The sequence below is a fragment of the Notamacropus eugenii genome, chromosome 6, assembly GCF_028372415.1.
Source record: "Notamacropus eugenii isolate mMacEug1 chromosome 6, mMacEug1.pri_v2, whole genome shotgun sequence".
Taxonomy (NCBI): Eukaryota; Metazoa; Chordata; class Mammalia; order Diprotodontia; family Macropodidae; genus Notamacropus; species Notamacropus eugenii.
The window spans coordinates 295,461,009-295,487,658 of record NC_092877.1 but is presented as its reverse complement, the minus strand read 5'-3'; the positions used below and the strand labels follow the sequence as shown (position 1 = coordinate 295,487,658).

Sequence of the window (26,650 nt, the reverse complement as noted above, 5' to 3'; positions counted from 1 at the left end):
CTTTCTTTCTTTCTTTCTTTCTTTCTTTCTTTCTTTCTTTCTTTCTTTCTTTCTTTCTTTCTTTCTTTCTTTCTTTTCCTTCCTTCCCCTCCCCTCTCCCCTTCCCTTTTCTTTTCTTCTCTTTTCTACTAGGCATAACCCCATTAGATCACTCCAGGAAGATCATTTGTCTCCCATCTGAGGCAGAAGAAAAGCAGTTGGTCTGTAATGTTGAATTGAGCATCCACAGACCGTAGACCTTTGCTCCATCTTAGTCATTTCATGCTTTCTACATATAGTCATTGTAATAGAACCTGAGAAGAGTTGCTGTGCTGACTTCCCAGTGCCTGGAATGCTCTACCTCTATAGCTCTTAATTCCTTGCTTCCCAAGATTCCTTCAAAACTAGGCTTAAATCCCATCCGACGCCTTCCCACTGCCTTCCATTGTCTTCTCTGAGAATACCTTCCATTTCCCTTCTGGATCTTCTCTGGACGAAGTTGTTTCCATGCTGTTGTCCCCATTTGATTGTGACCTCCTTGGAGGCAGGGACCATTTTTTTTTTTTTTTGTATTCCCAGTGCTTATTAGCACAGTGCCTTGCACCTAGTTAAGCTCCCTAAATTTGCTTGTCAGCTGACTGACTTATCTAGGTTTGAATCACATCTCAGATACTTAGCGCTATAGGACTGAACAAAGTCACTCAGCTAGCCTTTGTGGGCCTCAGTTTTCTTATCAGAAAAATAAGTGGATTGGGTTATGTTTCCCATTTTTTAAGTTTTTTCTTAGAAAAATTATCTTTATAGGTTTTTTCATCACTTCCTCCATGTACTCTTGGAGACCTTGTGGCCAAGCCATTCTTTTTTGGGGGGGAAGGGGGGGTTCTGCTTGTACTCATTGTGAAGTTGTCCCTTTTCCTGGGTTTTTAGCTCTTGGGCTTCTCTCTAGCTGTGATATTTCTTTATTGTGTGTAGAACGATTGTGTTGTTGTCGTTTTGTTTGTTTTGTTTGCTCATGTCTCTAGTCTCAGCTCCTGCATTGAGCCTTTTTGCTTGATCCAGGTTTTGTGTCTTTGGTGGGATGGCTAAACCTGAGGCATGCTCACTGGCGTAGGTTGGTGAGCCTGCCACAGCTTGGATCAGGCTCTGCCCTCTGCCTTGATCCTTGGCTTCTGCCTCCATTTCCTGGTAGCCCAATTTACACGATTGGTCTGTCAGAGAATATACTGGATTCTGGCTTCCTGGAGGCCCCCAAGAATCTCTGCCTCACCTCATTCTCTCTTTCTCTGGATGCAGCCATCACAGCCCTGAGATGGATCTAGCTTCAGGCCCTCTTGCCGTGACTCCCTCGGAGTCCCCTCAGCCTTCTGGTTATCGTTTTGTGCAGTCCTGGTCTGGATGGAGGAGCTCCTTGGTGTTTTCTTTTGTTTTTATTGGTCGTTTTTTCCTCTGATGACCTTTGCTGTCTTTGCTGGGAAATTTCTTCAGGAAGCTGGGCTTTACATCATTGTCTTGACTTGAAATCTCTTCTACTTCATGAAGCTTTCCCTACTGCTGTCTTCCCTCTGCACCACCCCCCAAGCCAGAGTAATCTCTCTCCTACTCTCTCTCTCTCTCTTTCTCTGTGTCTCTCTCCCCCCATCTATTTCTGTCCCTCCCTTCCTTTTCCCTCCTTCCTCCTTCTCTTTCTTGGATAACGTAGCACTTGGCACCTCTACCAAATTATTTTTTCATATGGCATATCTCTAGTGGACTGTAACTTCCCACTAGGCAGAGAGTGTCTTATTCGCCCCTCTCTCCCTCCCCCCCTTCCTGTAGCACCCTGCACATACATAGCAGGTCATCAATACATAGATGTTGGATGACTGACCAACTGGATGTATTTCTGAGTTACTTTCTGGAAACAACTTCTAAAGTAGCTGTATTTATCTCACAGAACTTAGTCATAAATAGAAAACTAGAAACAATATTTAAATTTAGCAGAAAGGATAGGAAATTTTCGCTAACAACATTCAAAAATAGAAACTGAGTTTAAGAGCAGATACATTTAGTAACATGGGATCAAATGAGGTACTTACTATTTGTAAGAAGCCCTTCGCGCAGTGTTGGGCTAGAGAAACTAGAATTCCTTTCCCCTTTCCTTGCATATTCTTCAGTTACAATTTTGTTTTTCAGAGAAGTGAGAATACAGTTGGGCATGGTATTTGAGTGCGTGTGTTTTCTGTTTTACCCTAAATAGGATTTTAAGTCAAGATTTTGGGCCAGCAGGAGGACAGAGTAATTGCCCTGGTATTTTTGCAGCCGTCGTTGCTATGATTTTGCTTTCTTACCTCATATTTTTTTAAATGAGATTTATGGTTTTGTTCTAATAGTGTTGATTAAAAAATGCGTGGAGCTTGCTTTGCATTTGAAAAATGTTCTTAAATTTGTCCTGATAAATCCTTACAGGTAGACACTTGAGGCATCCAGTGTGACTCTTCTTAGACCTTCGCTGCCTTATAGCTTACAGTGGGATACAGGGCACTAAAACATAGTTGGTATCTTCCTGTCCTTGCTTTGATAAGTGGCATAGGGAAAGTAATGTTGACCCTAGCTTAGGCATCTAAGCCAGAAAGCTCTTCATGTGTGGCATGTAGCCTGGTGTCTGCTGTGACTGTGCTGTTGGCTTTGCTGGAAACATCTGTTATTGGGGATGAGGGGGTGGGTTGGAGATTCTTCACAGAATCTCTTGTGGCGCTGATAGATGGATCCTTCTTGGAAGGGACATTTTGGCCAGTGCTAAAAGGGAGCTAATATTTTTCAAGATGTTTCCTGTGTCTGGGCATCTTCATTATTACTGTTTATACCAGGGGTTTTTAACCCTTTTGGATTGTGGACCCCTTTGGCAATCAGTCTGGTTAAGCCTATGGAACCTTCTTGTCAGGATGGTGTTTTAAAATTCATAAAATAAAATACATAGGATTCCAAAAGAAACCAATTATATTGACATAGAGTTATCAGTATGTTAAAAAGCAAAAAACAAGTGGATGGACGATTGGTTATAATTTTCAAATATAGGAATAGGGACTAGTATGTAAATTCATTGATATTGGGAACTCCCAGGTGAGAAAACCCGCTTTCTGCTTCTTGTAGTGTTTGAGTGACTTTCCCAGAAATCACACAGCCAGTACACATCAGACACAGGACTTTTGAGCCTAAGTCTTCTAGGACCAGAGACACTTTTAAAATAAACCAAGCTCTCTAGCAGGGGGAAAAAGTGTTACTGGTGGTGGGTCATCTGACAAGTGTAAATGAAATGGACAAGATGATGGAGAAGGTAAAACACTGTCCACATGGGGACCCTCTCCCCCAGTGCTATCTTGGATTGGGATGATGGTTCTGCAGTTTGGCCTCTCCTTGTTTGTCTCCTGTCTGAGATCTTAGCTCTGCTTGTGATTCTTTTCCCTGGAATCATCTGCGTAAACATCATAGCTGTGTAATCCCCTTCATGGTCCAAACTGCAGTCTTCTTTTCACTTCTTTTCAGTGGATTAAGAAAACAAATTGTATTGACCATAAACACTGGAAGAAGCACTTGTACATGACAAAGGGTTCTGCATTTTTCCATCCAGGAGAGGGCAGTGATTCACATGCATGTCATGGAATTATTCTATTTCTTGATATATTGGGGTTTTCCCATTAGCTGCTCCCTTTTGAAGCGTGTGTGGGTCTCTAGTGGATTGGGTTGGCACCATCTTAGACAAGTGAGTGATTATGCTTAAGGGTTTTGCTGCCCTTTTTGCTCAGTCCAGAACGAATGTAGTGGTGTGTTTTCAAGGTGGCTAAATTGGTCTAGGCCAACTTGGCAGCCTGCTTCTTGACCCAATGCAGGCACTTCACCTTTTGACATAGACTTTAATGTTAACTGAATTTCCCTATTTGATTTTTACCTCCCAAAATAGATTTGCCTTTTGCTTAGTCTTTAGAAGCTCTGAATGTCTTCATTTCATCATAATTCCTTGGCTAAGATTCTACTCTATAACACTGTTTAAATCTTATGATTTCTTCTGAACAGATCTTTTACTTTTAAAATGGACATACTTAAGCATACTTGATTGAAATTGTGTTTTTGTTGGGGTCTTGGAGGAAGACCTATACTGATGAGATTAAACACATTTCTTGTATCATTTATATGACCTGTAATTAATAGCAAGGCCTATAATTAAGTCTATTTGGAGAAGGCAGAACCAACACCCTCAGTATATGAGGTGTACCTGAGCTGTGTGTGGTTTCCATTTGCCTTTTTCTTCCTTCCATTTGGTAAAGAGCTTAAACTAAAGAGAGTTTTGCTACCTCTTTGGAAGTTTGTCCTTTAGAGAGGCCACGAACAGGATTGCCTTCCATTGAGTGCTGGGTTAGATTAAAAATCATTTTTGATGGTGTATCTAACACAGTTTTCATTGAGGCTGGCTGAGGCAGAGAAACTGGGTTCCAGCAGTTTGATGGGAATTAGACAAGATGCTCAAATTGTGTTCTTTCTCTTCCAGAGTCCGATAAGGAGGAGAAGCCAGAAAATGTCGTCATCCCCAAGGAAGTCACATCAGCCCTGGGCTTACTGATGACTAACTATGGGAACATGTCAGGGTCAGAGAGTGAGCCAGAGGGTGAGTAGTTGCACTTCATTGCATCAGTTTTTTTGCCTGCAATATAATCTCTAGTATGAAATTTGCTTATTAAATCCCTTTTATATTGTGCTGCGCATCCTTTATTTTGACTTTCAAGTTCCATTTTAATTTGGCATGAGAGATAAATCTAAACATGGGAGAGGGAGAAAGCTGGAGGCCTGAGGGATTGTGGGAACAGACTGGGAAGAAGAAAGTGAGCTGAGCCTGAGCTTATATTTATATCTCGGTATGCAGATATAAACATATTAGATGCCTGATGTGTATATTAGGTAAAGACCAGGCAGAAAAAGAGAAGAGAGTAGAGGAGATAAAAGTGATAGCCAGGGACAGAAAAGAATGAAGGGAATGCTAAACAGTGTAGCAAGGAGTCATTAATTTTCTCTGCTCCCTTTCCATCCCTCCTTGGAAAGGAACCCAGGACCGAGGAACCAGCCAGAAGGGCCCATTAAAATGCACAGCACCTCTCATGGGTGGAGAGAAATTCTTCACATTGGGTGCTGGCCTACAAAGGTTGGCAGGCTTGAGTGGTGGAAGTCATTAAAGCAAACTTGGTTCTCCTTCATTCATTTTCAGCAAAGCATATGCCCTCAGAAATGAGAGTGATCTTTTATTTAGAAGTGAGTCATTCTAGAAAAGTCAGGGATATGAAGCATAGATTCTTAGTCTTTGGGGATGGGATCATGAAGAGCATCCTGAAATACTGTATGTGAAAGTCTTTCAAAAACCGTTAAGTGCTACTTGTATACAAGATGACTTCAGGGTGTCCTAAAAGTCTTAGTGCAGTTTTTAATAAATTAACCCTGTTGCTACATTAAGACTTTTAGAACATCCTGTCTTTGTAATCTTGTCAGCATCGTCTTTTTCTTTTCCTCTTCTCCCTCTCCTCCTTGTCCTTCTCAGTTTCTTCATCATGATAATAACCACCTCTTCTCCTATAATGCCACTCTTAGAAGTGGTGTGATGGGTAGAGTTCTGAGTCTGAGTTCAAATTCTACCTGAGACACTTGCTGTGTGACCTTGCACCAGACACTTAACTGTTCACCTCAGTCTTCTCAGCTGTAAAATGGGAATAATAATAGCACCTATCTTCTAGGATAGATTAGGATAGGATTAGGATAGGATTTGTGAAGGTCAAATGAGTTCATATCTTTAAGGCACTTAGGACTTTGCCTGGCACATAGTAGGTGCTATATAAATGCTTATTCCCTTCCCCTAGATGGACCTATGACCTGACCCAGTATAGCAGTTTTGTAGTCCATGTAGATGTAAGTTATGTTAGAATGCTATGTGAATAATCAGGGTTAATTTTAGTATATATGCAGATTTCTGCAGCAGCAGAGGCCAGGTTCCAACCAGGCCATTGGAAGAGTCTGTGAGTTTTTTCTCTTATGGAAAGAGGATTTATTTTAAAAAAGAGTCTATGATGAGGAAGAGAATTTAGAGTCTGAAAGTACAGGTTTGTAGCATGAAAAGAGAGTCAGAATTAAGTTGGAAAGGTTGGTGAAAGCTTTGGGACACAATGATCTAAATGGAGTTGACTGGGCTAGAGACTCTTTTGCTGAGGTATTTTGGGACATGGAGATGATTAGGAGAGAGTCTTCCATTGTGGAAGAAGACATTTAAAGAAGCAGCCAAGTGGGTAGAGAGCTGACCTTGAAATCAGGAAGATCTGGGTTCAGGTCCCACCCCAGACACCTACTGGCCTTGCACAATTCATTTAATTTCTTAGGGTCTCAGCCAACTGTCCAAGTTGCAGAGATGGGGCCCATCTGCATTGACTCAGAGGAAATCCTGTATATGGGTGAACGCATAGATCTGGTGTATTCAGTGTATTAAAAACATGCAAAATTGTGTTATTTTTGACCAGTTGAGTTGAAATTTGACCATCCTGTTTTTAATCTAATAGAAGATTCATTAGACGATTGGCTTCCTTGTTCCCTTCACAAAGAACAAAGCCTTTGTTACTTTTGTATCCAATATACCTAATGTGAAAGTGAAATGATTCTTTAGACATAATATTCTTGAATTTCTTTCTTATCAGCTCTATTTGTGAAGCTGTCCCCAGGTTTACTGAACCCTGTAAAAACAAGTGGTCTTGTTAATAGGGCGCTTTCTTCTATCTTGTACACAGTCTTTTTAGTATATTCATATTTTGTATCTTTAGTACCCTTGTATTTCGAGGCCATTACTATTAAAAAGCATAAATAAAAGAATTTTGAGTAAAGTAGGAAGGAACCTCATGGAGCAAGAATTTAAATTGCAGTGGAAGAAGGAAAGTGGTGCAGAAGTGAGGAGGGTGCTAGAGGTACTAATAGGGTTATGCACTTTAATACTCTACAGCAGTAGTCTTTGGTCTGTCCTCTGCATCTCGTTTAAAATCATGGGACCAGTGTTTGAAGAAGGAGGGAGTGATAGAAAGCACTGAGTGACCCAGTTCTTTGGTGGCAGAAATTCTTCTTCCCCAACCCTTTTATTTGTAATGATCACAAACCACTTTGGAGCTAACCTTCTAATCCTTCTGTATATTTTTCTCATCTTTTCCTTCCTGGCATATCAAATCACAAAGTAACAGCACCAGAGAACTTGTAAGGCTGCGGTTGTTATGTTTGTACCAGAAAACCATCCCTGCACCACTTCCATCCCTACATGGAAGGCTTCTATGAGGCCTGTGAGAATCGTGAAAACCCATGTCATGTGCTGAATGCAGCATAAGATAGCCACATTTATTAAGCACAACAGGATCTGTATTCAGAAAATATAGCTGTTGCCCAGGTACACTACTAGCTAGGTCCACAAATCCTCGATGTGACTTCTAGTTCAAATAGCAGACAGTTATTAGTATTGACTACGCGTAAGCCGGTGGGATTCAAAGACAAAAATGGGGCAATGTTCCCTGCCCTCAAAAAGCTTATATTCTACTGAGGAAGTAGATATATACTTAGATGAGTATATCCCAAGTAAACAAACATAATGCGGAGGGGGGCAGCATTAATAACCGGGATTTATTATCAAGGTCAAAGGACCCTAGAGCTAGAGCTGGAAGGTGTCCAGCCACCTCATTTAGGACCCTTATCCGGGGTCACATGGATAGTAAATGTCTGAGTGGGTTTTCCTGATTCCATGTATAGTACCCTGCCTACTTCTTGCTGTGACGCAAGGAAAGGCCTCATGTAGGAGGTGATAGCTGAGTTGAGTCTTCAAGAGACAGAGGTGAGAAGGGAGAGCTGCAGTCGTTGGGTGCATGGTGGTACAGCAGATGGAACTATGGTTGGGAATTCCTGGGTGCACATCTGGCCCCAGACACTTAGGAGTTGTGTGGCCATAGGCAAGTCTGCCTCAGTTTTCTCCTTTGTCAGATGGGGACAATAGCTCCCTCTCCAGGTTGTTGGGAGGGTCAAATGAGATAATATTTAGAAGTGCCATATAAATGCTATCATCATCATCATTATCCTCAGCATGGGGCAGGTCTGCGTAAAGAAGGTGGGAGGGGGCTGTGCATTGAGAAGAGCATGGCAAGGTGATGGGAAATTAGCCTTGGTGGAAGCCAAGTCATGAAGGGTTTTAATTGTCAAAAAGAAGAGTTTATATAAATCTTACGAGCAGCAGGAAACCATCGAAGCATCTTGAGCAGAGAGTGATGAGGTCAGACCTTTGCTTTAGGAATATGAATCTGACTGGTGAGTGGAAGATGAATTAGATTGAGAAGAGACTGTTAGGGGGAAGAGCAGGTCTGCAGAGCTCCTCTTCACCTCAGCCAGACATTGCAGCACTGTCATGTAGTTTGAATGAGGATGGTCTGTGTAGGAGGGCAGAAGGGTAGGGTGTTGATGGTATATTAGGCACCCAGCCTCACTTCTCTAGGGACCTGCCTCATGGGCATGACTGTTGAGTGCCTGCTGGCAGATTGTGCTGAAGCCTCTGCTTCTCCGGCTTCCATTCACGTGTATTTCCTAGACTAGACCTGGCTGTAGTGCTGCCCATTTGTTTGGTTGGGACTCTGTAGAACAGAGGGGACCAGCCAGCGTGTGCTGTTTGAAAGCAAGAGGCCCATGATCCAAGACTTTGGGAGAGAGAAAAGGATGTCAGATCTGGGAGAAGCAAGATACCAGAAGAGATTGGAAAGAACTTGGCTGATTGTCATAGAGAAAGACCAGCTGCTGTGGGCCAAGGACTTCAGGGTTAGGGTTTGATGACTTTTTGTGTCACAGATGGTGTAGTTGATTGAGTGCCTAGAGCACTCAATCCAGAGTGCTGCCTGGAGCCAGGAAGACCTGAGTTTAAATATGATCTCAGATACTAACTGTGTGATCCTGGGCAAGTCACTTAACCTGTCTATCTCTGTTTCCTTAACTGTAAAATGGGAATAATGCCACCTAGGGTTGTTGTGAGGATTAAATGAGATAATAATTAAACAGTGCTTAGCACAATGCCTGGCACATAGTAGGTGCTTGATAAATGCGTGTTTCCTTTTTTTCTTCCTTCCTTTACTTCCATCCATTCATCCATCACAGACCTTTATTACAACACAGTTTGAGAGCCTTGTAAAATTCATGCACAGCAATTGTTTTTTAAAATTAATAAGAAATTCTCATTACGTTGAGCCTAGAACCTAGTCTTTTTTTATGTTGTTGAAGTTTTTGCCATTTTTTTTTGCTCTGTTTGTTTTAGAAACTCCCATTAAGACAGAAGCAGAATCCCCAACAGAAAACCAGGTCATCCTCAGTGATGTTCCTCAGAATCAAAGTCAGGATATCAAGAAACAGGAAAGAAACTCTCCGGTGGCTAAAACTAAGAGCTTAAGGAAAAATTGGATGAGAAAAAATTGCAGGTATAGGAGAAACCTCTACCGAAAGAAGCCAATATCTGAACCGCAGAAAAGACGGCCACATCTCCTAGAGATGGTAAGTGATTTCTCTTCATGTTCTGCCATAAGGATGAAAGGCTTGATTTTTTTTTTTAATGGTGGATCAGAGTTAAACTAAGCCTGACATGAGAGTTTAGATATGACAGGGTCAGAGGGAAATATAAATTGAGATTGATTTTTAATATTTGAGACTTCACTGAGGCACTGATACAGTTAAACAGATGTGAGATAGAAGAGTGCTCATTACCACATTCTGGTAAGCACCACTGCTCCCACAAAACCACAGCTGTGCTGCACAAAGAAAATCACTAAGACTCCCCTTGGCCATTGTAATTTGTCTTCTTTGAGGGCATTTTCAGATGCATCCCCCTCCTCTCTCCCAGCCCTGGGTCCTTTCTGCCCTTCCCCTGTCTGGGTGCCCTGTTCTGGTCACATCTGTTGTTGGTGAACAGTCTCTTGTTTGGCATCAAAGGAAATTGGAGAAAAGGAGTGCCTCCCTTGATTCAACCATTGTCCACCTATTGATTAGAAAGAACAAAATCTCCCAGCTTGAGGAGCGCAGGGGGCATTTCCACATCTCTGCCATAAAACTGAAAAGCTGTCTTTTGGGGCAGTGGTGGTACAGTGGGCCCGGAGTTAGGAAGACCTGAGTTCAGATGTGACACTTAATAGCTGTGTGACTTTGAGCAGGTCACTTAACCTCTGTCTGCCTCCATTTCCTGCCTTCCATCTCCTCTTCTGTGAAATAGGGATAATAATAAATAATAAATCTGTCTCCTCGAGTTATTTTCAGGGTCAGATGAGATGATATTTGTAAAAGCAGTTAGCACAGATCTTGGTACTCTATATTTACTTTTCTTCCTTAGCTTCCTTCATTTGATGGTTTATGAAAAATCTGCATTTCCTTTGTCAGGTAATATCTTACCGATGACAAAATGTCCCTGATCACCATGTGCAGTTAATATAGATTTACATGTCATTTGGCTTCTATGAAAGTAGGACAAAAATGCCCTGTACGTTAGGCTGCATTTTAATTTTAAACACCACAGCATAAAACTCTGAGGTGACAAAGTTAAACACCTGTTTTTTTTTTTTGCCACTAAAGAGTTATTACATTGTCTCCCTGCTTTTATTTAGCATCAGAAATGAGATTTGATAGAGCCGTTGCCTCTCCTTTGCAAAATGGTAGCTTGTTTGCCTGCTGGAGGCCCTTAGTGATTCTTGAACTCCAGGGATTCTCCACTGCTCCAGTGACAATCCTAGGTTAATAGCAGTGATAGTACCAGTTTTCTAAAAATGGGTTTCTGTCTAGTTTTTCAGAGGTCTACACTCATCTTCATTCTGTTTCTGCATTTGAATTTTTAATTGCCCTCTTCAGAGAGGACTGGTTTCTTGATTTTGTTTTCTTCTCTCCCTCTCCCTCATTTCTCATTTTTCTAGGCCCATTCTCCCAAGTTTTCAGACCCAGGTCAGTGCTCAGAACTCCCAGAACCTGGGGGAGCGCTCCCAGCCTGCCTGGAGTAATTTGGTAGGAGGGGGAGGGGTTCTCCTTCCAGCCTAGTCAGTGTTTTGGGCTTTTTAAAACACTGAGGGATTCAGAGGGATGAGTTCTGTTTTTCAGGTGAACTCAGTCTCTGTTGACTGGTTTTATGTTCCCAAGGGACTCTGGGACTATACTACATCCTCCACCAGAACCTCATACTAGGAGCTGGTAGGATCCATTCACATATCACTTACAGATCCTCTCCGTTGGAGTGGAGCCATGGGGTACAAAGTGAGGGGCTCTCCACAAAACCCCAATTTACTTCTCCTCAGATTAGGTAATCATGCCAAATTCTAGGAGATAACTATCTATCTGGTCTTCTTAAGTTCTATACTGTGGCTAAAAGTGACAAATCTCTGTGTCCTTCCTTTGGGACAGATATCCAGAGGCCATTCAGGTGGCTTGACATCCATGATGCACTGCTTCCCTTTCTGTTAAAGAAACCCATTTTGATAGTTATTGTGCAAAATAGCATCTATTTCAGGTTTAAATGAATAAATAAGTCAGGATGTAAATCAATCTGTAGTATACTTAGGTTTGTTTTCTAAGAACCCTACATGTAGCTTATATATGTGTAGCCCTCCATGTGTATGTAATATATTCTCTTGTATACAGATTTGGAGATACTTCCTGTAGCAGACCATCTTTCATTTATCTTTAATTTCCTGACTAATCTTTTCTTTTGTTTTCAGCTTTTAGCACAGGATATAAGACATGAAAGAAATGTGATTTTGCAGTGTGTTCGCTACATCATCCAAAATGACTTTTTTGGACTTAACTCCAAGACAGAGCCACTAGGAAAAACTGAGAATGGCCAGGTGTCTGAAGTTTCTGAATCATGAACGCACCTGTCCAGAAGTCTAGTGGCATCTTGGAGGTCAGCCCTGCAAGGATGAATGGACAGAAGGGAGAACTTTTACTCAAGTTGATGAATCTCATGTAAGATATGATCTTGTTCTCTCAGAGCATTTCATTGGAGATGCCAACAGACTCTTGGTCTGTGCTTGTGCTGTTGGCACTGTGCACGAGGTTTGCTGGTGGAATTGTGTTTTTTACTTTTGATTCCCAGGGAAGTTCAGAGCCATCCTACAGGTCAGATTGTGGGACTGGAGTTTAAAATGTATAATTCAGTTAAGCAGAGACTAAGGCGGAGGATGGGAAGGGAGGAAAATTGTAGCTTTTATAAATTGTTTGCACAATGAAGGAACAAAGTTATTTGGCTTTTGATGAGGGGGAAAGAAAAGAAATAATGGGATTAAATTAGGATAGTAAAAGAGTCTTCAAATTTATCTGTTTAGTCCCAAGCACTTATGTTCCAATCTAGCTGTGCTCAACCAGGTGTTGCACTTTGGAATTGCTTGTGTAGACATGCTCTCAATTTATACTGTAGATTCAACTGAAGTGTCCTTTGCTATAGTTCAAGTTTGGACCATTGTTTTTTTCTAGTGAAAAAGCATGTGAAATCTAATATTCAATGAGGTTCAACTCATTTCATAGCAAAAGCAGTGTTGGTGAGATAATGTAAGGTGGGTCCTAAGTTACAGTTAGTTCATCATAGAGATAATAATTTTATTGTTATTTTTTAAAAAAAAAAGCCTTTTCTGAATAAAGCCATTGAGGTCTCTTGCCTCTTAAGAAAAATAACAGGGATTTTTGTGTGTCCTTTTCATTTTGTGTCACGTTTACTTATGATATATGGCTTTGCACTTTAGCCTAAGATCAGAAAGTCAGTCAGTTGCACTTTCTCCTGGTCGTTTTTCCTCATCTTTCTGGGCCTCGTTACAATCTTTGATACTATCAACAGTCTGTTTTTCTTCGACTCTTCTTTGTGTAGGTTTTTGTGACACTGTTCTCTCTGTCTGACCACTCCTTGTCTACGTCTTCATCCAGGCTGTCTCTAACCATAAGTGGTCCCCAAGGTTCTGGCCTTGGATTACTTCTCTTCTCCTTCTGTGGTATTTTGCTTGGTCATCTCATTAGCTCCCATGGATGTAGTTATTATCTCTATGCCTATGATTCTTTGACATATTTATTTAGACTCACCAATTCTGCATCATCACAGGTCTATTGGACATCTCCAGTTGGATGTCCCCTAGTCATTTTAAACTCAACATGTCCAAACAGAACTCATTGACTTTCTTGCCAAGCCCTCCACTCTTCCTAACTTCTCATTTGCTGTTGAGGCTATCACCATCCTCTCTGTCACCCAGGTTTACAACCTCAGTGTCATCCTCGACTCCTTGCTCTCCCTTATCTCCCTTATCCAATCTGTTGCCAAGCTCTGTCAATTCTACCTTCACACTTCTCAAATTTTGCCTTCACAGCATCTCTTGAGTAAGTGCCCTTTCTCCTCTGACATCCCCCCAGCCTCCTATGTGCCCTCATCATCTCATACCTGGACTGTTGCCATAACTGCCCCAAGTTTATCTTCCACTCAGCTTCTAGTGTAATCTTACAGCACAGATCATCTAACCTCCTCGTCCCCCAGTGAACTCAAGTGATCAAATATAAAGTCCTCTATTTGGCTTTGAAAGCCCCTCAGAGCGTTTGATCTGGCCCCTTCATAGCTTCCATTTTTGTTATATTTCATTCTCCCTACACTCTGGGATCAAGCAACACCAGCCTTCTCATGGTTTCTTGAACACATCATCTTCTTCTCTTTGCACTGGCTGTCTCCTAAGGCTGGAGTGTTCTCTTCCTCCATCTTGGAAACCCTGGTTTCTTTCAGGACAGAAACCACCTCCTACATGAAGCTTTTCCCCAAAGGCTGTTTTGTATCCACTCTCTGTGTGTTTTCTGTATGTTTGCTAATACACACACATTTTGGCTCTTCCACTAGGATCTAAGCTCTTTGGAAGTCAGGGGCTTTTATTTTGCTTTAGTATCCCAAGCAACTTACATCATGTCTGGTACATCACATCTTAATAAATACTTGTTGATCGATTGATTCATTCACACTCTAAAGGACTCCCCAAACTGGACTCCAGTAGCTTTGCACTAGAGGTTTTCTCAAAGATGAAATTTATTGCATTGAGTAATAGCAGAGGAAAATTTCCGCCAAAGGTTGAAATTAGATGCAAGCCAATATTAATCAAAACTTGAAGGTATTCAGGTGGAATATATTCACATTCATTCTGTAGGAAAGCAACCCAGTTGCCAACATGGTGTAAATTTAATTTTGTGTTATTTAAGATGCACATAGATCCCTGTTCTTACCTTCTTACTCACTGTTACTATTTTTCGTATAGCATACTCTCAGACCATTAATAATATCTAACATTTATATGGTGCTTACTATGTACCAGACACTATGCTAAGCACTTTACATTTACTGTGTTGGTTGATCCTCAAAAGAAACCATTAAGTTGTTGGGATTGAAGTGTTGTGGCTACATTTGGCATCAGCTGATTGAGGGAATCTTGGCTGTCGGGTCTTAGTTAATGGTGGATAACACTGAGGTGAGATATTTGGATGGCTGTTTCAGTGAACTTTCTCCAACAGTAGCGATAATGGTGTCGAGAGTATGAGGTGTTGCTGGTGCCAAACCCTAAGCAGGGCCTAACCCAGTGGCACTGCTAAAAGATGGCAGGTATAAATAATGAATAAGCAAGCTTTACTTCTTTTTTTTAAGCACCTACTGTGTGTTAGGTACTGGGGATACAAGGACAAAAGTGAAACATTCCCTACAAAGGAGCTGACATTTTCTAGAGGGAGACAACAGGTGCACATAGAATAATTCCAAGATAATTTAGGGGGAGGCAGTAGTAGCTTGAGGGAGTTTTAAAAAGGCATTTCAGCTGAGCTTTGGAGGAAATCAGAGATTGTTAAGATTTGGAGGTAAAGAGGACATGTATTACTATTGTGGGAGATAGAAAACAGGCGGAGTGTTGTGTCCATCTGTTGTGACATCTGTCCTTCTGCCCTGATGTTCCCCTGCTCTCCTCACCTCAGCATCCTGTAGGCCAGACCTCCAGCTGGACCCAATTTTGGAGCTCTGCTGGGCCCAGTAGGCACTTAATAAATGCTTGTTGGTGGACATTCATTGACTTCCTCTTGCCGTCTGCTTTACCGCCAAAACCTTTTCTCTCTACTTTCTATGTGATTTGATTTTCCTGACTCTCCTTCCCCTGTTGAAGATACTACAGTGGCTCCCTCTTGTCAGTCATTTAGTAAGCATTTATTAAGTGTCCGCTGTATGCTAGGCACTGGGAAAACAAGGAAAGGCCAAAAACAGGCCCTGCCCTCAAAGATCTCAGAGTCTAATGGAGAAATCAATGTGTGAATGATTATGTACAAGCAGATTATATACCAGACAAGTAGAAGATGGTCCACAGAGGGAAAGACACAAGAATTTTAAGGAGTGAAGGGAGGTCTGGTAAGAGTAGGTAAGAGTTTAGCTGGAACTTGAAGGAAGCCAGGAGGCAGAGAGGAGGAAGGAATGGGGGACAGTCAGTGAAAATTCCCTGAGCAAAGAGGAGTGTCTGTTTTGAGGCATATATGAGCCCTTCTGTTTAACTTTTAATAACCTTTTACAACCCAGACTCCACCTATCTTTTCAGGAGCAACTGAAGTGATAGAGTAGATAAAGTACCAGGCCTGGCTTTAGGAAGACCTGAGCTCATATCCAGCCTCAAACACTTATTAGCTCTGTGATCCTAAGTCACTTAACCTAGTTTGCCTCAGTTTCCTCATCTGTAAGATAGGAATAATAACAGCACCTATCTCGCAGGGTTGTGAGGATCAGATGAGATATTTGTAAATTGATTAGCACACTGCCTGCCACATAAATAGAAACTATGTAAATGCCAATTCTCATTCCTCCAGACTGTCCTTGCTGCTTGTCAAATGTGACCCTGTACCTCCTGTCTCTGTGCCTTGTCTCTGGCTGGAATGTACTCTCTCTCTTCACTGCCCCATCTTAAAATCCTTCTTTCCCTTCAAAACTCTTCTCAGGCAAAACTTTCTGCATGAAGCTTTTCCTGACCAACGTCAGCCGCTTGTGCCTTGCCTAATCCGCTGCCTGGACCACTCCTTGTATTTATTGATTTATGTACATATTATCTCCTGTAATAGAACATAAGCTCCCTGAGGGCAGGGAGAGCTTAATTTTTGACATTCACCTCATGTACTGTCTTGCACATACTAGGTGTTTAATTAAATGCTGTTGGTTGAGTCTGTAACCTGAGGAGTGTCTTTTATAGTACTTATTACTCACTGTGTATCACTGGTAATGTGCTGCCTTTGGCATAATGGGGGTCTTCAATGATTCGCCTGAGATGGTGGTGTTCCATCACTTGAGACCCTTTACCATCACAGAGAGAATGTTATTATTAAAAAGTTGGGCTTTGATGTTGGGAAACAACGTGGAGTTGTTCGGAGTGCTGCCTACCCTCCCAAATGCAATCAGGCCTCAGTTTCCTTGTCTGTAAAATGAAGGTATTTGACTAGATGGCCTCAGGTCTATCCCAACTTTAAATCTGTGATCTGGCATCCTTTCTAAAATATGACATCCAGAATTAAATCCAGTATCCCACATGTGCTCTGTCCAGGACAGTTCATTAATATGTTAAATATTACTGTCAGTTAAAAGTATGGATGGGAAAATTTGCTTTAAAAAAAGATCTTTTTGTTCTTTAAGATTAAGAGAGGGAAATGCAAATAATGTGAATAAATACAGCATTTAAATATGCTGCATTTTCTATTGTAGTGGTGCTAGGCCTCTCTGAAAGAGGCTTAACAGGCTGGAATTTCAGGATAGGAATGAGATCCTGTTTTGTTCTTTATCATCATGCCTGCCATATGCCACACCCCGGTGTGCGCTACATCCTATAAATACCTTTTGTATTGATGTCAGAGACATTTTTTGAGTCTTCTCAGAAATTCACCAGTAGACATCTCTTCCTGAGCCTCTACATTTTGCTAAGTCTTAACCTTTTTGTGCATGGAAGGAAACAAGTATCTTCTCTTGGGTTCCTTTGATGGGTTGTATAGATATTTCTACTTCCCATTTCCTGACCTCCTAACATGAGCATCCCTTTTCTCTAGCACTTGGAATGTTTGACATTGGCAGTTCTTATACTCTGAAGTCAGAGACCTTCAGTTCAGTGTCTCATCTTTGATTTTCTTATATTCCCGTTCTTTTTCCTAATCCCAATTTCTAGTGTTTGTTCTCCACTAAGAGGATTTAAAGGCATTTCTCTACCTGGTGCAATAGATGGAGTGCTGGGCTTGGAGTCAGGAAGACTCATCTTCCTGAGTTCAAATCCTGCCTCAGATACTAGTTGTGTGATCCTGGGCAAGTCACTTAAACCTGTTTGCCTCAGTTTCTTCATTTGTAAAATGAGCTGGAAAAGAATATGGCAAACCACTCCAGTGTGTCTTCTAAGAAAACCCTAAATGGGGTCATGAAGAGTCAGACACAGCAGAACAGCAACAACAAAGAGGATTTAAAATTGTTTCTTGAAAGAACTGGTACTTTATAGTGAGAAGTCAGAGTCCTGAACTTAACAGCTATAGTGGTTAAGAGCTTTGTCATGTTAGCACCATTTAGTGTTCCTTTTTTTTTCTGTTACTAAACATATTTAATGGGTTTTCTTTTGTTTTTTTTTAATGTATTTTTAGTTTTCAACATTCATTTCCACAAGATTTTGAGTTCTATATTTTCTCCCCATCTCTCCCCTCCCCCGCATGCATTCTGATTACCCCTTCCCCAAATCTGCCCTTCCTTCTATCACACCTCTCCTTTCCCTTATCCCCATCTTCTCTCTTTTCTTGTGGGGCAAGATAGATTTCTGTACTCCATTACCTGTATTTCTTATTTCTCAGTTGTATACAAAAACAATTTTTAACATTCATTTTTAAAACTTTGAGTTGCAACTTCACTCCCTCCCTCCCCATACATCCCCTCTGAGAAGGCAAGCAATTCATAGGCTATACATGTGCAGTTATGCAAAAGACTTCCATAATAGTCATGTTAGGAAAGACTATGTTTCCCTCTGTCCTACCCTTCCTCTCATTTATTCTGTTCTCTGTTTTGACCTTGTCCCTCCCCAAAAGTGTTTGCTTCTAATTACTCCCTTCTCCCATTTGCCCTCCCTTCTATCATCCCCCCACCCTACTTATCCCCTTCTCCCCTACTTTCCTGTAGTGTAAGATAGATTTTTATACCACATTGAGTGTGCATGTTATTCCCTCCTTAAGCCAAATGTGATGAGAGCAAGCTTCACTTTTTCCCTCTCACCTCCCCGCTTTTCCCCTACATTGAAAAAGCTTTAACTTGCCTCTTTTATGAGATAATTTGCCCCATTTCATTTCTCCCTTTCTCCTCCCAATATATTTCTCTCTTACCTCTTAATTTTATTATTTTAGATATCATCCTTTCCTGTTCAACTTACCCTGTGCCCTCTGTCTATATGTATATAGTCCCTCCAACTCCCCATATACAGAAAAAAGTCTCAAGAGTTACAAATACTATCCTTCCATGTAGGAATATAAACAGTTCAACTTTAGTAAGCCCCTTATGATTTCTCTTTCCTGTTTCCCTTTTCATGCTTCTCTTGATTCTTGTGTTTGAAAGTCAGATTTTCCATTCAGCTTTGGTTTTTTCATCAAGAATGTTTGAAAATCCTCTATATCATTGAATGACCATTTATTCCCTTGAAGTATTATACTCAGTTTTGCTGGGTAGGTGATTCTTGGTTTTAATCCTAGTTTCTTTGACTTCTGGAATATCCTATTCCAAGCCTTTTGATCCCTTAATGTAGAAGCTGCTAGATCTTGTGTTATCCTGATTGTATTCCCACAATACTTGAATTGTTTCTTTCTGGCTGCTTGCAATATTTTCTCCTTAATCTGGGAACTCTGGAATTTAGCTACAGTATTCCTAGGAGTTTATCTTTTCAGATACCTTTCAGGAGGTGATTGGTGGATTCTTTCAATTTTTATTTTACTCTCTGGTTCTGGAATATCAGAGCAGTTTTACTTGATAATTTCATGAAAGATGATGTCTAGACTCTTTTTGATCATGGCTTTCTGGTAGTCCCATAATTTTAAAATTGTTTCTCCTGGATTTATTTTCCAGGTCAGTTGTTTTTCCAGCGAGATATTTCACATTGTCTTCAGTTTTTTCACTCTTGGTTTTGTTTTGTAGTTTCTTGGTTTCTCATACAGTCATTAGCTTCCACCTGCTCCGTTCAAATTTGTAAAGAACTATTTTCTTCAGTGAGCTTCTGAACCTCCTTTTCCATTTGACTAATTCTGCTTTTTAAAGCATTCTTCTCATTGGCTTTTTGAACCTCTTTTTCCAATTGAGTTAGCCTATTTTTAAAGATGTTATTTTCTTCAACATTTTTTTGGGTCTCCTTTATCAAGCTGTTGCTTATTTTTCATGGTTTTCTTGCATCACTCTCATTTTTCTTCCCAATTTTTCCTCCACCTCTCACTGGATTTTCAAAATATTTTTTGAGCTCTTCCATGGCCTGAGACCACTGCATATCTTTTTTGGAGGTTTTGGATGTAGAAGCCTTGACTTTGATGTCTTCCTCTATGGTATGCTTTGTTCTTCCTCATCTGAAAGGATGGAAGAAAATACCTTTTCTCTGAGAAACTAACCTTCTCTAGTCTTATTTTTCCCCCCCTTTTTTGGGCATTTTCCCAGCCACTTACTTGATTTTTGAGTCCTTTGTCAAGTGGAGGGTATACTCTAGGGACCCATAAGTTCTCAGTTCCTCCAAGGTGACACAATCAAGGGAGGGGCGTTTACTCCTTTCCTGGCCTGCCCTATGGTCTGGGAGCAATGACAAACATTCTTTTCTGCCCAGGATCTGCAAGTAGCATTCCCTCTCCAGAGCCTCCACCAGCTCCACCACTCCACCATACCAGTGCTCCTCCTCACCCTAGGACCGCCACTCAGAACTGAGACCCAGATCTGGCTCAGTTCCCCCTAGAGTCTTTAAGAGGAGGGCTCCAAAAATGAATGCTGCCACAGTGGCTGTAGACTCCCTGGGGCTGGGGCTGCAGCAGGACCCTACTCCCTTCTCACCCAAGTGAAAGTGCTTTCTCACTGACCTTTGAAACTGTCTTTGGTCTTTGTGGGTTGAGAAATCTGGTACCTGCAGCTACTACCCTTGATTCTGCGCCCTGAAGCCTGCTCTAGTTCTGTCTGTGCCACATCGCATAAAGCTGGGCCGCACTCTGCTCTGAGCTGCGCTCTGCTCTGAGCCTGGTGGGATAGACCTTTCCTATTGGCTGTCAAGGCTGTCTTCGACTGAAAATCCCTTTCATTCTGTCATTTTGTGACTTCTGCTACTCTAGAATTTGTTTAGAGTCAATTTTTACAGGTATGGGGGTAGAGCTAGAGCAAGTCCATCATTCTACTCTGCCATCTTGGCTCCTCTCCCCCCATTTTAAAAAATGTATTTGTTTTCAGTTTTCTCCAGTCACTTCCGTAAGTCTTAGATTTTCTCCCCCTCCCTCCCCACGACAACATGCAATCTTATGTGGGTTCTACACATACATTCTTATTAAATACATTTTCACCTTAGTCATGTTGCATAGAAGAATTAAAATGAATGGGAGAAACCAAGAGAAAAAACAAAACAAAACATAACACAAGAGAAAACATTGTGTTTCATTCTGCATTCCAATTCCATACTTTTTTCTCTGGATGTGGAAGGTATTTTGCCTCAGTAGTCCACTGAGAATGTTTTAGGTCGTTGCCTTGCTGTGAAGGGCTAAGTCTATCAGAAACAGGCCTCACAAACTGTGGTTGTTACTGTGTACTAGTGTTCCATTTTTAAGTTGCCTGTTTTGAGGGGCTTCAGTTCCTTTGCTGTTTCTAGTTTCATGTTGTCTTATGCAGTGGTTTTATTTTACAGACTATTTAACCAGTTAACTGGTAACTGTTTAACAATGGCCAGGACCTTCCAATATGACCTCCGAAACATGTTAGCTATGTGAGCTATGTGACCCTGGGCAAATCATATGATGTTTTGCCTCAGTTTCCTTGTCTGTAAAATGAGGGTGATAATAATAGCACCTACCTCCCAGGGTTGTGAAGATCAAATAAGATAATAATTATAAAGTGCTTATCCCAGAGCCTGGCACATAGTAGGTATTATATAAATGTTAGCTATCATTTTTATTACTTACTATTACTTTAAGGTTTGCAGAGTACTTAAAGAGTCCTAATAATAGCTGATATATACAAAGCACTTTAAGGATTGAAACACTTTAATAATAGTAATGTTAGCCGGCATCTTCTATGGTATTTGGAGGTTTACAAACATTTTATAAATATCTTATTTGATCTTCCTGACAACCTTGAGAGCTAGGTGCTATTATTATTCCCCATTGTACAGCTGAGGAAACTGAGACAAAAGTGACTTCTTTAGAGTTGTACAGCTAGTTAGTGTCTTAGGCTAGATTTGAACTCTAGCTTTCCTGACTCCAGATCCAGTGTTCTTGCCCAAATTTTAAGATGGCCAGTGTGGGAATTTGTTTTCCTGGACTTTTAGCTTTATATTGAAGGCTTTATTTTTTTTAATAGATCTATTTATTTGCTCAATAAGGGGTTAATAGGAAGCATGGAAGACTGATCAATAAATAATTTTTAAAATAAGAGAAAACCAGAGGTGTTCTCCTTCTTCCTTTCCACCTCCTTAGCCCCAAATCAGTATTTCTTTTTTTTTTTTTTTTTTTCCGCTAAAAAGCTAAGGGACATTTTTGTTGCATTTTTTTTCTCCGTAGTGCCTTCTTTTTACTTACCTCCACTAAGGGGCAAGTGTGTTGCCTTTAGAAGACTGCATAGTGGCAACAGCCAACTGAGAACCCTTTAAAAATTTTACTTAGCCTATTTGTCCAGATCCAGCATGAGACAATTATCTGGCCCTGCCCCCTGAACTAACCTGAAGTAGAGAAATATGGCATAACCCATCTTTGTTATTTTTTGAATTCAAAGTCAAAGGAGTCTCTGGCTCTTTTGCCTCTCAGCTTCACTGTGGGAGCTCTGCTCTGCATCTTTGGTGGCCTTGGGGAAGCAAGTCCCTTAGTTATTTAGTGTCACCTTACAAATGGAGAGGAAGACACCAACTTAATTATCAGTCATCATTGTTTACCGAAGAATGTGTTGATGTTAAGTATTAGTGGAGAAAAATGGAAATCTGTTCTTTGAATAAAATTTTAAAAAGCATAATGTGTTTCAGTTGGTATTGCATTATTTTATCAGGAATGTCCTGAGATCATACTGTGATGGGAGGAAAGGGAAAAGTACTGACTGCAAGTCATCTGCCCTTTATAGGGCTGCAAGTTCCTTGCTTCTTATTTCTAGATTGGGGAAAGTTTTAAAAACTGATTTCTGGATCATAGCTAAAAATACCAGGGCTCAAATTAGGTGAGAACTTAGCACTCACACTATTTTTGGTGGCTTCAGGGAAATGAGACAAGGAAATATACCTTATATTGTTTGGAGGGAGAGGATATTCTCTGGTGGTGTTTTAAAAAGCAGAGTATAAACTATGAAATCCCTAAGAAATACTGTTTTTTAAAAAGAAGCATGAGAAAATCCTGAATTAAAGTAGAACTGAATATGACTGTGCGTGGGTTGTCATTTCCTTGAGTCTTCTAGAAAGGAAAAATACTTGAGCTTGAATTAAGCTTTTCACTCTGTTAAATGTGGTAGATTGTATCACAACAGATCATTTCCTCAGGCTGCAGTCTATTGAGGGGGACCAGACAAAAATTCCGAGATACAGTGAGCTGAAGGGCAGTGCTCAGGCTCATGAGAAACATAGATATGGGGTGAATCAAGGTCTATAGGCACAGTATTCACTCAGCAGCCCTGTTCACTAGTGGATGCAGCTTCAGTATTCCCTAAGCTGACAGCCCAATCAGTCATGAGTCAGGAGTACCCCCAGATCTCCAATTCTAGAGACATGGCAAGCCCTACTAATAAAACAAAGGGAGAGGGAAGCAAAATCTTTGGAAATGTCTATGATGTAAAAATAAAAGAGAAAAATAAATTTTATTTTAAAAGATAAAACAATTTGAGATGCATAAGTAGCAGTCAGCCCCCTCAACCCATGTTCTGAATTGGGGCCTTTGGGGACAAAGGAGATTTTAGACCCCATAGGCTGGATGGAAAAATACTGGCAATTCCCTTGTGATATCCCCTGGACAGTCAAGCAAATTATCTCAAGGGAAGGTAGGGGGTAGAAGGAATTTGTGTCAGGGAGGATGTGACTTACCTCTGGGAGGGGGCTGTAGGAGCAAAGCTAATCATTGGTAAACAGAAACAAGGCAAATTCAAGATGTGAGTAATCACTTATCATATTGGTAGTCGTTAATAGAGTTAGCCCTATAGTATAGTGGCTGCCTTCCTTGCCTACATTCCATGCTCCCCATGAAGCCTGTGCTTTTCTCCTTGGGGATGGTAGGACTAGTAGAGCTCAGTTCCTATTATAACTTTGCAATATGATAAGATGGTTGAACTTGCTGTTTCCCTAATGGCAGAAGGAAGCTTACCTTTTGTATCCAAAAATTCTGTACTGGCAGAGGTATATGGATAGGGTGAGGTGAGGTGGACAAAGGAGAGGGTACGATGTCAGTTGGAATCCTGATGTATCAAATGTTTGTGACCTAGTGGAGACTTACTTAAAGTCCAACCTAAGTTGAACTTATGCTGATCAAGTACAACTTAACCAGAACTTTTCCTTTGTACTCTGCACTTTGCAAGTGATGAGAGAAAAAATTGATATTTAGGATGTATTCCAAAAAAGTAACTTCCACAGGATATCCTGGGACCAGTGCACATCCTGCCCAGTCTTTTCCACCTTGGTAATCTTAATCCTGTATATCATATCTACGCTGAAGTTATCGTCAGCTATTCAGATTGTTGGCCCTGACTCACTTAAATCCTGACCTCCCCCTCCCATCCCCAATTCAAATGTCCCCATTTATAATAAATTTGCAAATCCCACAGTACCATATGTTAGCTTTCATTGAGACAGGAAAGTGTGCATTTTCATGAAACAGAGCTGGCAATAAACAAGTTTTTGCTATCTGGTTCATTTAGTTTTTGTAATAACCTAATCAATGCTTCTCTACTAAATTCCAGAAGGCCTCATTCAGGAGATGGTCTTTTATTGTTCTCATTGCTATATCTCTAATAGGCTATGGCATGTTCCTAATGATGACTGGCGTGCAACAATGGTAGGAAATATATGATCAAGGAAATATGTGATCAGAGAAGGAGACAGGCCAGTCATTCAGAGAGACTGAGACTTAGCAGTTGGATAGCCCAAGGGCTGCAGTTGGTACCTAGGAAATGCTGAAAGATTCAGAAGATCTCTGATGTGTTGGGCAGATTGACTAATGTGCTGAGTAGATGTATGGAAGGACATATCAAGAATTACAAAGAGTGAGAAAGGTGAGAATGGATTGAAATCTTTGCCACTGGAAAAATGGGGTCCTAGGTTCTAGATCCACCACAGTAGGACCAAAGCGTTGTTATAATAACCATAGCACTATAGAGCTGGAAAATACCTGAGAGACCATCAAATCCTTTCTTCCTTATTTTACAGAGGAGGAATCTGACATCCAGTGAGGTGGTGACTTTTTACAAATATAGTCCCAGGTAGAATTTGAACATGGGTCCTCTGATTGCAAGTCTAGGGCTTTTTCCAGTTTACTATGCTGCCTCTATTATTATAAATAATGAGATTACAGTAGAGTACTTTGTAGTTTTAAAAGTACTTGGAAGCTAAAACAGCTTACCCAGTATCAAGCCCAGGAGTTGAAGTCAGACATCCTGATGCTACTAAGTCCAGTTCCCTGTCTCTTGTGCCAAACAACCCTTCTGCATAAATAAAAAATGGTTTAGAAGACTGGCAGTACATAAAGGTCAGTGTCAGCTGCTTGGGCCATACTGAGATTTCAAAAAAATTTTAATGTTATGTTTTCACTTGCATAAGGTACCATTGTAACTTGAAATGGATATCCATCAGTCAATAATTATTTATTAATTGTTTCACATATATCAGACACTCTGCAAAGAAGGAGAAAACAAAACAGTCTTTGCTCATAAGAAGTTCACACTGAAGAACGCAACAGGCAAGCTTTTATGTACATGCAAGATATATCCAGGATAGCTGGAAGGTAGTCTTAGAGGGAACACAGTAGCATTAAGGAGGACCAGTAAAGACTGCTTGCAGATTGGGATTTCAGCTGAGATTTGAAGAAGCCAGGAGGCAGAGATAAGAAGAGAGAGAATCTGATTCTTGCCATGCCCTCCCATATGCCCTTGAATGCATCAGATTTCTTCCTCCAAGTCTTTCAGTATTTCTTAGGTACTTATCATAGCACTTGGGCTGTCCAGCTGTCATGTCTCACTCCCACGGGGACAGTCAGTGAAAATGCATGGAGTCAGGAGATGTCTTGTGTGACTGGAGTCACTGGATTGTAGCGTACATGGTGACAGAAGTTGATTGGTTGGTTGTTGCCCTTTGTTCTTGAAATGGACTAAATGACATCATTATGTTGGAGTCAAGGTACAGTGTGTCCAACTGTGGCTGATCAGACCAGTACAACCTGGAATGCTGCACTACAGGTCAGGCACAGATAGCTCATGTGAACATTGAGGGTGGAGACATCTCTAAGAGAAGTATGCAAAGACTGGAGAGGCAGGAAGGGATTAAGTTAGGAAGGACTTTAAAAATCAAACAGGATTGTATATTTGATTCTAGAAGTAATAGGGAGCCCCTGGAATTTACTGAGTAGAGGGGTGACATGGTCAGAGCTGTGCTTTAGGAAGATCATTTTGATAGCTGAGGAGAGGATGGACTGATATGGGGAGAGACTTGAGGCAGGGAGACCAGGTAACCAGAAGGTTACTGCCGTAGTGTGTTATCATTGCCACTGATTCTATCACCATTACTGTGAATGGTAATTGTTTTAATTTTATTCAGTGTGTCCACATTAAACATCAGAGAGCTGCTCGGTGGCCTGTAGAACATTGCCTTATATGTGATTTTTGTCCTTAGACTTTCTACTGCAATTGAGATAGGATATGAGTTTCACAGGGCAAAAATAAGTGATTTAGGGGAAGAACGGTTGGGCCTTTGAGAGTGGGAACCAGGGGGAACATGGATAAAACAAGTTCTGTTCTATCTGGACAGACTAGGCACATTTTCCTTTTTTTCCTTCTAGGTATTTTTATTGAATGACTACATATATTTTGAAGTTTCTGTCTGTTACGGCTTGCTTTTTTAAAAGGTAGTGTTTTTTTTCAGTTACATGCAAATAACATGTCTTTGACAGTAAGAAGTTAGTATGGGCCATACTTTGAAGACTACAACCTGCTCATGTTGGGTGATAGACACAGACCACTCATGATTCCAGAGTAAGAAGCATTCCTAATTCAACTCAATTCTACAGATGTTTATTAAGCACTAAATATGCACAGATACCATGGAAGACACTGGAGATCCAGAGATGGAATATGGGCCCTGCTGTCCAGGAGTCTACAGTCTAACAGCAGGGAAAGGAAAGTATGAGAAAAGAGAGGGTGGACTAAGGGCAGAGGGCACTTACTAACACCAGTCAAAGGACA

At 40.9% G+C, this 26,650-nt stretch overlaps 1 protein-coding gene across 2 annotated transcripts in view; it reads left to right on the top strand.

The window, feature by feature from the left end:
- NUFIP1 (nuclear FMR1 interacting protein 1) overlaps positions 1-12,687 on the top strand; it is a 51,450-nt gene extending 38,763 nt beyond the window's left edge. For both annotated transcript variants that reach the window (XM_072617183.1, XM_072617182.1), the window contains 3 exons: positions 4,502-4,618; positions 9,308-9,540; positions 11,739-12,687. In XM_072617183.1, the coding sequence (XP_072473284.1) occupies positions 4,502-4,618; positions 9,308-9,540; positions 11,739-11,888 (500 nt within the window). In that variant the 3' untranslated portion in view covers positions 11,889-12,687. The remainder of the gene's footprint in view (positions 1-4,501; positions 4,619-9,307; positions 9,541-11,738) is intronic.
- Positions 12,688-26,650: the final 13,963 nt, after the last annotated feature.